The sequence below is a fragment of the Balaenoptera musculus genome, chromosome 8, assembly GCF_009873245.2.
Source record: "Balaenoptera musculus isolate JJ_BM4_2016_0621 chromosome 8, mBalMus1.pri.v3, whole genome shotgun sequence".
NCBI lineage: Eukaryota > Metazoa > Chordata > Mammalia > Artiodactyla > Balaenopteridae > Balaenoptera > Balaenoptera musculus.
Window position 1 is genome coordinate 109,230,628 of NC_045792.1, and position 15,436 is coordinate 109,246,063.

The 15,436-nt window shown below is 59.3% G+C and overlaps 1 protein-coding gene and 1 long non-coding RNA gene across 2 annotated transcripts in view; both read left to right on the forward strand.

The window, feature by feature from the left end:
• The first annotated feature begins 337 nt into the window (after positions 1 to 337).
• Positions 338 to 15,436, forward strand: part of MOB2 (MOB kinase activator 2) — a 54,006-nt gene continuing 38,907 nt past the window's right edge. The window contains exon 1 of the mRNA XM_036861439.1: positions 338 to 487. Within this exon, the coding sequence (XP_036717334.1) occupies positions 471 to 487 (17 nt within the window). The 5' untranslated portion in view covers positions 338 to 470. The remainder of the gene's footprint in view (positions 488 to 15,436) is intronic.
• On the forward strand, positions 8,345 to 11,199 carry LOC118899654. Its single transcript, XR_005020969.1, has 2 exons — positions 8,345 to 10,591; positions 11,070 to 11,199. It is a non-coding gene; the product is annotated as an uncharacterized LOC118899654 (long non-coding RNA).

Sequence of the window (15,436 nt, forward strand, 5' to 3'; positions counted from 1 at the left end):
GACATGGGGCGGCCAGGGCGTAGGGGGCAGTATGGGGAGCAGGGGGACAGCGAGATGGGAGGGGACATCCTGGACGTGGGGAGACATCCCGGGTGTGAGGGGACATCCCGGGGTGTGAGGGGACAGTGAGGTGTGAGGGGACAGCGGGGTGTGAGGGGACATCCCGGGGTGTGAGGGGACAGCGGCGTGTGGGGGGACATCCCGGGGTGTGAGGGGACATCCCGGGGTGTCAGGGGACATCCCCGCGCAGGCTCCAGGCGGTGGTGGGGGTGGGGGACGGGCAGGGCTGTAGGGGCGGCAGGGGCGGCCCGGACTACATTTCCCAGCAGGCGGCGCGCTGCGCATCACTTCCGGCGGCGCCCGCGGCGCGCGTGTGGGAGTGAGCGAGCGAGTGTTTACTTCCGGCCGCCGCCGCCGCAAGCTAAGGGCCGAGAGAGTCGGGCGGCGGGCGCGGCGGTCCCCGCGTAGCCATGGACTGGCTCATGGGGTGAGTCGGGCGGCGGGGTGGCGGGGCTGGCGGGCCGGGCTGCGGGAGGGGCTGCGGGGCGCGCCGCGGGCGGCACCGGTCAAGGGCGTCGGGCCGGGCGGCGCGGGCCGGGCCGGCGAGGGGCGTCCCCGGGTTGGGCGCGGGGCCGGGGCTCCCCGGAGCGGGGTCGGGGCCGGGCCGGGAGTGGGGCCGCGTCCGGCCTGCAGTCGGCGCCCGCGCGGAGCGTCGCGTCCCGGGAGCCGGCCCCGGGCAGGCGGCCACACCTCGCCGCTGGGTGTCGGGCGGCGAGGGAGGTCGGACGGAGGCTGCTCTCGCCGGTCGCCGCGGCGAACTTGCTTCGGGAAGAGATAACTTTGACGCCGGCAGAGAACAGCCCCTTAAAAAACGAGGGAAAGGAAGCAAAACAACCCAACTCTGCCAACGTCCGCCGGGGCGAGGTCGGCGGGGCCGGGGTGCGATCGGCGTCTCCGCGGGCGGCCGCCGCAGGGCGGGGTAGGAAGGAAGCATCAGCACCGGAGCCTGGGCTGGGCTCTCCCTCTCGTCGGCGTGTGTGTTGGGCTTGCTGGAAGTTAGATAAACGTATAAAACGTCACGTCGTCTTCAACAAGTTATTCTACCTAAAGCCATCGCTTTTTTCTTTTCTTTTTTTCTTTCTCTTTTTTTTTTTTTTTTTTTTTTTTTTTTTTTTACTTTTTGAGGATCGAGAAGGGCTGGCACTTTTCACCCAGTAGCATGGTCCTCCATCCGATCTGTGCCCAGGTCTGGTTTGTATAGCACCCTTCTGGAGTTAGGTTAGTTACTCCGGGAGCTTGGGGTGGGAGTGAGGGAGTGGTTGCTGTGTCCTTGGCCTCGACCGGTGGAAGGGCTTGTCTACACACTGAAGTCCGGGAAGGGAGGTGAAAGGTCCGATGTACGTTTCGTGTCAGTGTCTGTCAGGCCCTTTCGCGGTGTAGGCAGAGTGGAGGGTGCTGTCGGCATAATCAGGGACATGAATGAGACCCGTCCTTCCCGGCAGGTTGGGTGGAGTTTAGTGAAGGGGGAGACCAGGGGGAGACCAGACAGCGTGAAGGATGAATAAAGAGGCCAAAGAGTTGCTGAGTGTGACGGGGTAGACCTGGAGCCAGAGCGCAGGGCTCAGGGCGGCATGTGGGTGATGCAGGCGGCCAGCCGCGGGGCAGGGCCGCTCACTTGGCTTCTTGCCGTCAGCCCCACTGCTTGTTAGCTGTGTGACTCTAGGTGGTTACTTCTTCTCCAGACCTGCTTTTAAAAAGTCATCTGTAAAGTGGAAATCATGGTCCTTGGAGCGTGGTGTTGTGGAGGGGTCCACTAAAGCGTTTACCACAGTGCCTGGCATTGGGGGATGTTGGTTACTGTTAGTAAGGAGAGATGTTTGTAGGAGGCCTTCGTAACCCACGGGCACCAAGAGTTGAGGGCAGACAGCTGTGTTTGCTTTATTTTGAACCATAGATGCTTGCTTTCTGTGTTTATCAGGAGGGATAGCTTTGGCGGCTACCTGGCCTCCCGTGAGTCGGTTTCGGGGGAGTAGGCTATTGATTGGCTGAGTTGAATTAACAGGGTCGGAGGGACCAGCCCAATCAGCTGGGTTGCCGAGGGGGCAGCTGATTGTATTTTGTCTGTGTGTGGTTATTATGTGCTCATGTCCATAAGAAGCAGGTACTCTGTGCCTGGAAACTGACCAACAGTCAGTTTTTTTAACTGCCTGAGATCTGTGCTTTATGGACTTTATTGTCATTATTGTGAACAACCAGAAATTTACCACAGCTAGGCTTAGAAGGGTCTGATTCTCGAGGCGCTTGTCAGGACTGTCTAGGTAAGATCAGCGGAGCACTTACCTCCCCATGGCAGGGAGGCTGGGCGCAGTGTTGGAGGAAGACAGCTTTGAAAGGGACGGGCTTGGAGCTGCTGCTTCTGTGGTCTCTGGGGAGGGAAGGAGCATTCGCTGCCGACTGGCTGTAAGGTAGGCAGTTCTGAAAGGGAACTAGAGATCTCCAAAGAAGGTTTAGGATGGAGTTTGCTTATCTTCGTGCATGTGTTTTTAAACTTGGTGGATTGCATATCAGACTTGGTGAAGCATGAATTCTTTAACATTTCCTTAACTATGGACACCACCCCTTAAAAAAAGAAAGTGGAACAATCTCAGTAGTCAAGTTCTGATCTTCTCGAGAGCGTGTTTCCAGGGTGGTGTCTGAGGATGCTAGAGCTGGGAGGGCCCGGGTGTCCCTCTGTCCCTCCCACAAGTTTACTGAGCATCTGCTGTGAAGTGTGAGGATGCAGAGGCCTGGACTTCACAGCTGCAGAGGGAGTGAGCAGCAGAGACCCCAGCTCTCCCCCTCTGGTCCACCTGCCACTCCACCGGGCCCCTCGTGTGAGGAGAGCCCACCGGCGGCGCGTGAAGGGCCTGGCTCCTACCAGACGCCCTTTACATGCTTAGTGCTGGGACTTCAGTTAATCCTTTAGCCAGGTTTCAGCCTGGAAGCGTTGAGGAAATGTGTGGTTTTTTACTGTTTCTTGATATTTTTATTAATTCACATCATTCAGTGTCAACCGGTTTGTTTGGAATAGAGTTCTCATGTTTTTAATGTTTTTTGTTCTTTTTAAAAGAAGTTTCTTTGTATTTGTTCATCACGGGGGACAAAGTATGGACTCAGCTGTAGTGGCAAACGGTGCGCCCTCCTCCTCCTCTTCTCACCACTGTCATGACCAGAAGAGCGGTTTACAGATGTTCGAGTGAAACCACACCTTCCCTGTCACTGAAAGGGCCTTGCTGAGTAATGCTGGCAGCCTTATCTTCAGCTCTCCCTGCCGTGTGTGAGGAAAGGGAGGCCTGCAGGAAACCTGCTCGGGGAAGCTAGAAAGAAAGCCAGCATGTTACAGCTTGCTGCTGGACTTTGCTGGGGCTCATTTGCAGGAGAGTTTTGCGACGGGCAGCTCGTATCCATCTTACTGTACGTTTCCTCTGCTTGGCATTGAGCACCAAGGTGCGTGGTAATTTTTTCCCTCTCTTTTTACAAACGTAACTTCTAACTTGAAAAGGGTTGCGCTTCTTGTGTAGGTCACCTCTGGGGTCCTTGGCTCTACCCATTCTGGACAGCAGCTGACAGGGTGGCACCCTTGCCCAGAGCAGAAGCTGCATGAGCTGGGGCAGCGAGGGAGCCACCCGCAGAGCGTGGTAGTTTGGGGAGAACTTTTGTCCTGTCCTCAACTGGCAGTGGCAGGCATCTGTGAGCGGACGATAGGCGTGCGGTTTACATTTTACCCGACAAAGCTGGGTCCAGAAGCTTCCCAGTGAGCATCTGGGAATATAGAAGAGGAAACGCACTTCCTCCGCTTCTGACTGGTGGGGGCCTACGGGGTGAAGTTTGCAGGGACCTGCCCACCCACGCCCTCTAGCCCAGCCCGCACCCTGCGAGCCCTTTGCTGGGGCCGCTCGGGCCTTGACGTCAGCACCTCCTTTCCTCCCCGGGGGCAGATTGAGGTGGGGTGAGGCGCAGGGTAGGGCTTCCTGGCTCTGGCCAGAGGAGACAGGCCTCCTGGCCTGGCGATTCACTCCGCAGGGCGGTGGAGTTGGCGCTCTTGGGCAGTGCCCAGGGTGTGCTACGCGGTCGGGGGCTTTCGGGCCTGATGGGTCTGCCGGCAGGAATCTTGCGCTCAGGTGAAGGGGATCCAGCCCCGTGGATGCCACCTCTGCGGGCATTTGAACCGGGTGTTGATGACTTTCCCTTGGCACTTGGCCTCTGGGGAGGGCGTCGCGGTGGCTGGCAGTCAAATCCCATATGAGGGCACCCAGGCTGAGCTTGCTCGATTCTCTAGGGTTTTGGGTTTTTTTTTAACAGCCTCGTTGAGGTATAATTTACCTACCATAAAGTTTACTTGCTTTAAATGTACAATTAAGTAATTTTTAGTAAAATTACAGAGTTGTGTGACCATCACCGCAGTTTAGTTTGAGAATGTTGCCCTCACCCCCGAAAGAAACCTCGTGTTCAGTGGCTCCCCGTTCCCTCCCTGACCCTAGGCAGTCACTGATTTACTTGCCATCTCTACAGATTTGCCTGTTCTGGGCATTTCGTATGGAAATGGAATGGAATCACAACACGTGGTCTTCTGTGACCGGTTCACTTAGCTTAATGTCGTGAAAGTTCATCGGTGGTGTTGCTGGTGTCAGCTGTCCTTTCTGTTGCCAAATGATATTCCACGGTGTGGAGATACGCATGTGTTGCCTCTCCACTGACACCTGGATTGTTCCTGCGTTTTGCTGATCCTGAAAGATGCTGCTGTGACCCAGCCTCTTCTAGCCGTGAGCCGGACCACTTCCTGCCGGGGGGCCTCCAGTCCCGACTGCGTCCACCGTCTGTCCTGGGCCAGACCCCGACGGAGAAGACACTCTGTGCTCTGTCAGGCTGGTGCAGGAGGAGCAAATGATGCGGGGCGGCAGAGGACAGGCCAAGAGGGCGGCTTGGGAGGGTGCGTAGGAGTTTTCCAAGTAGAAAGGAGGAAAGGTCGCAGCCCAGGAAGGAGGAACGGCATGTGCAAAGGCATAGAGGCACGAGCAGAAAAACTGCGGCCAGTGGGCCCTGGAACCTGTGGTTGCAGGGGCACGTGCAGGAGCAGCTGCTTTCCAGGCAGGCGGTCACTGTGGCCTGGGTGTGTGGCAGTGCTTGCCTGGGGCTAGGGTGCGTTCAGATCCCTTTAAAGAGGGCCACGGTCACACGGAGCCCTTGCAGAACGAGCCCCACTTGCCTGGACGCTCTTGGCAACGTGTCATTTCTCATTTGTCCTCCTGCTTGGGGTGTCTGCAGGGAACCCTTGCGCAGGTGTCCCCGGGGACCCACCGGAGCACCGCAGGGAGGCTCTGCGGGGTGGGCAGGGCCTGGGGCAGCCGCAGTGCCCTGTTCCAGCCTCTGTCCTGGCTTCTCAGCCCCAGGCGTCACTGTCTGCTGGGCTCACCGAGGCCTCTCCTCAGGATGCTGGGAAAGCCGGGCGGCACTGGGGCGCTGGCTGCTGGACTTGTTGTCCAGAGCTCATGGTGGCCTGGGAGGGGCTCGCCCGAGTGGGTGCTGCAGGCTGCCTCTGTGGGGATGCCTGTGTCGATGTTCTCGCTTCCCAGCCTCTCCCACATCGTCCTCGCTGGGGTCCTGGAAACTTAGACGCACCCAAGTGCACGTCCTTGATTTTGTCGGGGCGGGCCTGCATGGCCTGGGAGGGAGGCCGAGCCCAGGCATAGGTGTGCTCGGCGGGGCACCCTCTGTGCCTGTGTTGGGCGCGTCGGCCCCGCAGGCTGGTCTGGGAGCTGGTCTCAGTGCCCAACGGTGACTTCTGCGCGTGTCCCTCGCCAGCAGTGGCCGTGTCCGGAAGAGGCGGTGGCGCGGGCTGTTCCCAGCTGACTTGGCTGGAGGGCCTGCCGCTCTTTGTCTTCCTCGTGTTTGTTTTTCTTTCTGCACAGGATTTCTGCCGGCCCGGGTACCCCCGGCGGTGTGCAGGGCTGTTCTGTGGGACGGAGCCTGGGGACAGGGGACTAGGAACAGTTGGAACCGGAGGATAGAATGCGGATGCTTACGGAGAAGACGAGGAGGTCGTTGGTGGGTGACTGGGCCACGTGTGACTCGTGGTCCTGTTTGAGCGGAGCCATGTGGCTTTGGGCCGTGGTCACGTTCTCCTCGTTGCCTGGTTTTCTCCTCTTTGAAGAAGTTTCCTTTGCCGGTGGGAAAGAGCTGCTGTGCACGGTCACCTGCGGTGGAATATGCGTGTGTCCTCCCAGCAGCGGTTTGCACGTGTGTCCCGGGGATGATGCCGCATGGAGGCGCGGAGCTCCCACGGAGGGATCCAGGCCACGCTGGGAAGCAGGGTGGAATCCGGTGGGTGGGTGCTCGAGAGCCGTTTTAGCAGGGCTTCTGGAGCGTCTTTGAAAAGGTGCCATTTGAGCTAAGACCTGGGGAGGTGAGAGATGGGAACGGGGCTCGGGGGCTGGATGGTTTGGGGTTTGAATCCCGACTACAGCTTCACGAGTCATCCTGTTTTACCTCCCCAAGCCTCAGTTTCATTGTCTGTGAAACGGGCGTAGTAGTAACCTTCCCAGCTGGTGGTGGTGGGATTTTGTGAGGTGTCCACCGTGGAGAAGGCCCTCTGTCCCCTCAGAGTGAGGTGGGGCTTACCTGGCAAGGTGGCGCCTGCATGAAAAGTGAGTGCAAGGGCTCCGCACCTTGCGGCCCCCAGGCCACCTTGTCACTAGGGGCCACCTTGTCACTATCACCTCTGCCCTGCCCTTGGAGTGCTGCTTTGATGAGGACCCAGCCCTGTGTCCCGATGCACGGCTGTCCTCAGCCCCGCAGCCCAGGCTTCTGCAGTAGGTCTGGCTCTCGGGGTGACTCGGGCGGAAGGCGAGGGGTCAGGGGCTTGGCGCCCTGGAGGCCGCCTGATCCCACCCCCTGCCGATGGCGCCTTCCATCTGTGACCTGCCCGCTCCCGGTCCCCTGGTTGTGCCACACCCACCTTCCCCTGCCAGATGCCAGGGCTGAGTGCCACTCTGGCACTGATCCCGGGGTGGCGGGAAGGGCGCGGCCTGAGCTGGCTCACCCGGTCCGCTCTCCCGCCCCCCGGGTGCTGCGGGAGCTCCCCGGCCACCCCTCGCGCCTCCCCTCCTGCCGGGATGGCGGAGCTCGATATGGAAGGTGCTGTGGCGGCCTGCTGTCGGTCCACGCCTTCCGCACTGAGAGTCTGTCCTGGGCTGCCAGAGGGCCATGTGCAGAGGGCGCGGGCCTGGCCTGCCAGGCTGGCCCTCCAGCAGCTCTGTCCTCCTCAGATCCCGCACTCGGATCCCCGCGTTGGTGCGGTCCAGCTCTGGTCGTGACAGGCCCCTTTGGCCTGTTCTCCGGGTTCCTCAGGACTGAGGGTTGCACAGGGGGCATAGAGGAAGCGGTTATCACCTGTCCCAGCTGCTCATTAGTGAGACGCTTCCAAAACAAATAGGCCTCTGGGCGGTGGCAGTTTTTATTCCACGGGGTGGGGCTGCCTCCCTCTTCCTGCCAGACTGCAGGCTGATGGGAGCCTCAGACCCCCGGGCAGAGCCCCTTCCTGCAGGCTTCTCAGAAGTGATGCTGGGCCCTATCTCCCACGGGGAGGGCGTTCTCGGGGCGCACCTGGGGCTGCAGAGGAGGCCTCCGCGCTGGGTTCTCCAGCTGAGTGTGGGCTCCTGCTTCCCTACTTCCAGGCTGGCTCAGCAGGTGTCACGGCCCGAGCAGGTCCTCAGCGTGGCCCGGGGGACACCCTCGGGGAGGAAGAGTGTCTGGAGGTGTGGGGCTGCGCCCACTTTGGCCCTCACCGCCTCAGCCAAGGCTTCTGAGTGGAAGGAAAATGTGGAAACCTTACGACAGGGGCTTCGGAGTGGCCGGCTGCTCCCGCCGGATGGGGCTCGCCGCGCCTCCAGAGCGCTCACCGCCCGCTCAGAGACCTTCGTGCTTTTCGGTGGTTTGGGTCAGGCCTCTGCCCCGGGCAGCTCTCCCGTCGGGCCCTTTCCCTGCACCCCTGTGGCTGCTTAACCCGGCTTGGCTTCCCTGGCTGCTCATCAGAACAGACCCGTGACTTGTTTACAAGGACTCTTCTGATTCAACGTTGGAGACGCCGGCCCAGTGGCCCCCGGGCAGGGAGGGGGGCGGAGGTGCCGGGAGGTGATGTTTACTGAGTGGGGTCCCCACAGCCCAGCAGGCAGACGGGAGACAGCCGGGCGCCCCCACCGCTGCAGCTTTATCTCGGCGGGGCCTTCCTAACAGCTGCTGGGGGCTGGGAGCGGAGGCGTGGGGAGTGGGGTGGGCAGGAGGACCCAGCTCGTGGCCTTCGTGAGGTCCCTCACCCCGCCACCCGCGCCCCGTAGGAGTGGGAGAGAGCCAGTTCCCGTGCTGTGGCGAGTGGAGGGCATTGTTGCACACGATGCAGAGGCCCCTGACACAGGCTGGGGGGCCACCAGTGAGGACAGGTGAGGTTGGCGTCTTTGTATGTCCCCGTGTGCATTAGTGCTGGTTGGGACCAGGAGGAGAGGTGGGCGCAGGTGAGCACTCAGCCCCTGCCCTCTGCTGGCCTCGGCGGGCGGGGAGAAGACGGCGCTCTCGGGGTGTCGTCAGCCCGCTGGAAACCGCTGGAAACCGCGTCTCTGGCTGCTCAGAGAGGGGGACCTGAGGCGTTGAGTTCTCTTCTCAGACTGTTTCCTGTGGCCCCGCGTTGATGCCGCGAAGGGACCCAGAGACACTGAGCCTGGCGGCACCGAGTTGCTTTCCTCGCCTACCGGGCTGCGCCTGTGAAGGGCCAGTGCTGACTCGTGCCCACTTTTGGCTCCAGGGCCTGGTGTGTTGGCAGCTCGGGACCTGGTCCCTGCGTCAGGCGAGGGACCCTCCCGTTGCCCTCCCCGCGAGCGGGCTGCCTGCCAGTGGGTCTCCGCCTGGAGTGGTCTCACCTTCCAGGGACGCTGGGCAGGGCCTGGAGGTGCGGTGGGGCGTTGCTGCTGGCCCCTGGTGGGTGGGGGCCAGGGATGCCCTCGGCATCCTGCAGCGCGGGTGCGGAAGGGTGCTGGTTGGTCTGCGTCTCCTCGCGGGAGGGCCGGAGCGGGAGCCGCTCGTGTGCGCGGGCCGGGCGGGCTTCCGTAGTGCATCCTCGGCCCGCTCTTGGCCCAGTGGTCTAGCTTCTCGTGACTGGGGTGAGTTCTTTCTACTTCAACGGTGTTAAATCCCAGGTATTAAGATGATAGAACTTGTTCTTAAGGAGACAGCTAAGAGCAGAGAGAGGAACTGGGAGGTGCTAGAACCCAGTCGGGGGGCTGTCTCACCGCCCCTCCCGGCTAGCTGTGCTTCCCTTGGGCGTGCGTTCTGCTGGCAGATGAGGGGACGGTGGGTGCGGCTGTGCTGGGAACCCGACCAGGGAACCCAGACGGGTCAGGGCTGTCTGTGCACCAGGAGGCCCGAGGGAGCGGTGGGACAGCGAGTTGCATGTGCGTGTGTCTGGGCCAAGAGAGCCCTGGGACCTGTGTGTGCGCCTCTGGGCTGCGGCCTGGGCAGGGCCGTAGGGACAGACCAGAGCTTGTGCACCCTGCCCTTTTCCTTCCTGGCTGCGTGTGAGCCCACACACGTGCGCACACACACACAAGCATGGGGGCTGCGCGCGCCATTTAGTTGATTCTGTCGGGAAAGAAATTCCATCCGTGCTGCCATCACGACGTGTTCAGGAGGCCCTTGCTGGTCGGGGCCGCGTGTGGTTCCGAGGCCGTGGAGGAGATGGCAGGCGGGGGGCGCAGGGGTGACGCGGAGAGCCTGGACCGGTGTCGTCCTCCAGGGAGCCCAGGCGAGCTTGGGACGCCCCCGGGCCCCTCTTGGGAGCTCCGCACGGCAGGAGGTCAGGGCTGAGCCGTCCCGAGTGAGTGAGCAGCCGCAGCCTGGCCTCCGCCAACCCTGCAGAACACTCACCCTCACCGCTCTCTTCCCGTCCCACTGCCCTTGTTCTCCCTTAGCTGTTGAAGGTGATGAATGAACGGAAAAAGAGTCAGAAGAAGAAAATCCAGGCCTTGGATCCCCCCCTGGGCTGCCCTGCCTTTCACTGCTCCCCGGAGGGCTGGCGTCCCCTCAGAGGAACTTCTTGCTGAGCGTGTGGGGCGGGTCATGCTTGGTGACTTTCCTTCCGTGTCCCGGGTGAGCTGCGTGGCATCCGGGGCCGGAGGGGCTTCAGCGGGTGGGCAGGGCTGAGCCTACCCATCTTCCTGAGAATCACCGACACGGGGTGTGCCCCGGGGACCGCTGGGGCCACGGCTTTTTCGCAGGACAGGGCTCGCTCCCTGCCACGAGAGGAGTGCTTTCTGTTGGCCGAGGGTCCTGTGCCCTGCTCGCCCGACGAAACGTGGGGCAGGTGCTTCCCTTTTGGGGTGTTCATCTTCTCTCCCAGACCCACAGGTAGCCTCGCTCCCTCGGCACGGGAGCAGGCAGGCAGGCACCAGGCACCCCGAGCCAGCCTGTGGGCAGCTGGCCGTGGGGCATCAGCCCTGCAGGGTCCGGTCCCAGGAGGGGGCGCCGGCGAGGAGGGCTGAACGCCCGCTCCGCGTGCCATCTGCAGGTCAGGTGATCTTGGGGTCACGATTGCTTTCCGAGCCCGGGCACCCGGATCAGGGGAGGGGGCTCCCACCCCTGCCCTGCAGACTGGTTTTGGCGAGTTTTCTGGGAGGCGCCTGCTGTGTGGCAGGTGTCCTTGTGACCACGGTCAGGTTTACTAGCTTCAGGGACGCAGACGTGCTCACGCCCCACAGAGCGTTAAAAGCACCGAGGGCACGCGCTGGTGGTCTCGCGGGTCGCGCCCGTCATCACGCAGGCTGTCCCTGCTGCCTCCCTGCCCGGCGTGCCTCTGAAGCAGGGCGTCGGACTGGGTCCGGGTTGCCACCTGCAGCGGACCCTGGGTCTCGGGGTGCTGTTTGCAGAGCGCTGCACCGCCCCACATCCGCTCTGCGCTGTCCGAGTGAGACCCAGGCGCTTCTCTGGACGTGGGCACTGCAGCAGGGACTGAGAAATGTCTTGTGATAAAAACCCTTGTTTTCTAGTACATTCTCGTGTTCCTGCTGGAAGGCTTCCTACCTTTTTGGCTGAAGAAGTGCTGGGCTCAGCTGAGTTCTGCCAAGAGCTGCCGGCATTTATAATTCATGTAAAAATAAATGTGTCCTCTTGTCGTGACCTTGCTGGCTTTCGTGCAGTTCCTCCCAGGCCAGTCCAGTGCAGCCGGGTTTTAAGGATGCGTGATTGTCAGCCCCACGAGGCAGGAACGATCTGTACATCCTTGCTTGTGTGAAGCCGTGGTGGGGTTGGGGGTGCGGTGCTTCCTCTCGGGGTGCCTTGTGCTCCGTATCGTTTTTTCTTGTGTGTCACCTCCTCATGGGACTTGTGGTTGTAGGTGGGAGCGTTGGTGGTTTGCCGGCCCCTAAGTCTGAACTGTCACCAGGATGGCAGTGGGGCCTGTTGTTCATGGCAGATGTCCCCTCTCTCCTGAGATGCCTCCATGCCAGGGTGCAGCGCCGCCACCCTGATGGTGGACCCTGTGCCCCTGGGGGCGTCAGTGGAGCTCATGTCCCACTCACGCAAGATCCAGGGCCTGCCCAGACACCAAGCTGGAGTCCCTCCCTGCCTCGCCCCACTGGGGCCCTGCGTGACCGTCCACACAGCACGGGGTTGGGGGGACGTGCACAGGGCCGACCTGGAGGCAGGTCTGTGCCCCCCGGAAGCCCTCCCTTCTCTGCTCTGCTCGGGGGCCGGGGCGATTCCAGTTTACCTCCCAGCTGGAGCCCTCCCCGGGCTGCACGTGTGCTCCGTGGGACCTGCGTGGTCTTTTTCTGGATGGAGCAGCTCCGCTGTGTGCCGGGGGAGTGGGGTTGGAGTGGCAGGGGCCTGAGGGGTCTGCTCTCGGCATCCGCCCTGCCTCGGGTCCACCTCCTCCTGCATCAGCACAGGCAAGACCCGTGGGGACAGGGCTGGCCGAGGGCCGGTGTTGGTGGTGGTGCACGTGGTGGTCAGAGACACTGCCTCTGCCATCTCACAGACTGGCCTCCGGTCCCCCGTCCACCACCAGCTGTGTGACCTCGGCTGCTGTGTCAGGTCTCCAAGCCTCAGGTGCTCCCCGTGTGTGGGGGCCTTGGCACCTCGCTGGCGGGCGGCGGTGTCCTGGTGTCTGTTCCTGTCGTGCCTGCCGCGGTGACTGGGTGGTGGGAACAGGCACCACTGTGAGGGACGTGGTGGCCGCGTCTCCACGGTGCCCTTGCCCTGCGTCTGTCCACGGTGGGGGTATGTCAGGGCTGGGCACACAGCTGTGCTTGCACGGCATCCGTGGACCTTCAGGAATCAGCGCCTGTGGCGCTACAGGGGGGCGATGACGGTGCTGGGCTTGGGCTGGCTGTCCCCAGGGGAGGGAGGCCACGGGACTGGACGGTGGGGTGGGGGTGTAGTGAGGGAGCCGCCCCTCCCTGTGACTCTTCCCAGAGCCGGGGAACTGTGGGACCACAGGTCTGGTCTTTGAGTCGGCTCTGATAGCTCAGGTGTAGGATCAGGGCACTGCACCTGCAGATGTCCCCAGCTTTCTGCTGATTCGCTGTAAGTGGGGTCGCAGGATCCTCCTGGTCACACGGCAGATGGGAGAGCACTGGTAATCGCGGGCCCCTGCTGGCCTCCGGGAGCGGGGTGTACCTGCCAGGAGCAGTTCACAGGCAGCACCGCACTGCGCTTTTCCACCTCTTATCTCTTTCCCAGAAGTCCGGGTCACTTGGTTTCTAACAAAAACAATAAAATGTCCCCTAAAATGACGTTTGGAGGGCCTGGGGTGGAGACTGCACTCTTTGGCCTGTGTGCCTGGGCCTAGAGCTTGACTGCTCACACACCCCACGGTCCTAGTCGCAGGGCCTGATTCAGAAGCCAGTTGTGGGTGGTGTGACCACATCAGGGTCACGACTTCACTGGGCTCCCTCCAGGCAGGCCCATGGTTCCCTGGGCTGACCCAGCTCCAGGGCCACAGGCTCTTATAGACCCGGGCACCCGTGGATGGAGTTGGGGAGCGTGTCTTTGTCTTTGGCTCAGATCTTCCGCAAACCACCAGAGTACTGACCATGTTGTACTCCTGCTTAAAAGACCCTCTGGACCTCCTTGCCTAAGGGATGAAGTCCCCATTTCCTTCCATCCCTGACCCCCAACCCATGGGTGCCCGTTGCACTGCAGCCTGGTCAGGCCTCTGATGTATCCTCTTCAGCCAAGACCCCTGGCCTGTGCTCACACTGTCTCCTTGGCCTGGAGAGCCTCCCGTCTGCCTGTCTGACTCCTGTGTGGCTTTCTGGCCATGGGCTCCTAGAACATTTGACCTCTAGCTTCAGGGCCCGGTCACAAATGGGGGCAAGGATGGAGCTTCCCAGCTATCTTCTTAAAGATGCTTGCCCTCTCTGTTAGAAAGAGAAATTAAGAAAATGATCCCATTTGCAAAAACATCAAAAAGAATAAAATATTTATGAATAAACTAAGCAGGTGAAAGATCTGTATGCTGAAAACTATAAGACATTGATGAAAGAAATTGAAGAAGACATAAAAGATACTCTATGTTCATGGATTGGAAGAATTAATATTGTTGAAATGTCCATACTACTCAAAGCAATCTACAGGTTCGGTGTAATCACTATCAAAATTCCAATGGCATTTTTCACAGAAATATAAAAAATAATTCTAAAATTTGTATGGAACTGCAAAGGACCCCAAAGCAATCTTGAGAGAGAAGAACAAAATTGGAGGAATCACTGTCAGTTATTTCAAACTATATTATAAAGCTACAGTAATCAAAACAGTATGGTATTGACATAAAAACAGACATAAAGATCAATGGAACAGAAGGCAGAGCCCAGAAATGAACCCATGTGTATATGGTCAACTAATTTACAACAAAGGAGCCAAGAATATACAGTGGGGAGAGGACAGTGTCTTTAATAAACGGTACTGGGAAAACTTGACATCCACATTGAAAAGAATTAAACTGGACCACTTTCTTATGCCACACACAAAAATGAACTCAAAATGGATTAAAGATTTGAACATAAGACCTGAAACCATAAAACTTATAGAACAAAACATAGGCAGTATGTTGACATTGGTCTTGGTGATGATTTTTTTGCATCTGACACCAAAAGTAAAGGCAACGAAAGCAAAAATAAACAAGTGGGACTACATTAAACTAAAACCATCTGCACGGCAAAGGAGACCATCAACAAATGAAAAGACAACCTAGGGAATAGGAGAAAATATTGGCAAATCACACATGTGATAAGAAGTTAATATCCAAAATATGCAAGGAGCGAAAATGTAAAAAAGACCTAAATAGACATTTCTCCAAAGAAGATACACCGATGGCCAAGAGGTGTATGAAAAGATGCTCAACATCACCAGTCACCAGGAAAACGCAAATCAAAACCACAAAGCGATACCACCTCACAGCTGTCAGAATGGCCATCATCAGAAAGAGAAGAGGCATCAAGAGTTGGCGTGGATGTAGAGAGAGGGGAAGCCTCGTGCACTGCTGGTGGGAGTGTAAATTGGTGCAGCCACTGTGGAAAACAGCATGGAGGCTCCTCAAGAAACTAAAAATGGAATTACTGTATGATGCATCAGTCTCATTTCTGGGAATATATCTGAAGGAAATCATTACCTTGAAGAGATTTCTGTACTTTCACATGCCTTGCAGCACTATTCACAATTGCCAAGGTATGGAAATAACCTAAGTGTCCATCGATGGATGAATGGATAAAGAAAACATGGTACGTGTGTATGTATATATAGATCCCTCAAGAGGGAAAAGGCCGGCCGCCCGGGGACGCATAGTGCACAAGTCACTGACAGAAGGCACATCCAGACCCTGTCAGATCACAGAGAAACGGGCAAGAGGCTCCGCGAACGGACACCTCACAGGAGAGGACACGCTCTTGCCCTGATCAGAGGAAGGAGCCCAGCCACGCTGCTCAGCGCCATGGGCGAGGGCCTGCCCAGGGCTCAGGGTCGCCTGTCTGCTGACTTCACGTAAGTGGACAACCAGACCTACGTAAACAGTCTTTCCTTTTAACCCTTTTACACTTAGTGTGCACACGTTTAGGTTCCACCCTTCCCGAGCTGTGGGCCGAAGCCCCACTCATGTTGAGGCACACGTGCACCTTCAGCTCCTGAGGCGCCGGGCGGTGTGGACAGAAGGGGGAGAACACGGTGCCAGGAGAAGCCCGGCCGCTGCCTCTGGGGCCAGAGGCAGAGAAGCTGCAAAACAAGAGGGGCCCCAGATAAACGTCGGCTGAGTGACTGGCATGGCCCACGTCTCTTACTGAAGGATTTTGAAAGCAGCCTTTGTTAATGAAAATCAGTAAGATCCTTCCTTTTCATCTCTGCTGATTCTGGAGTATTTAGG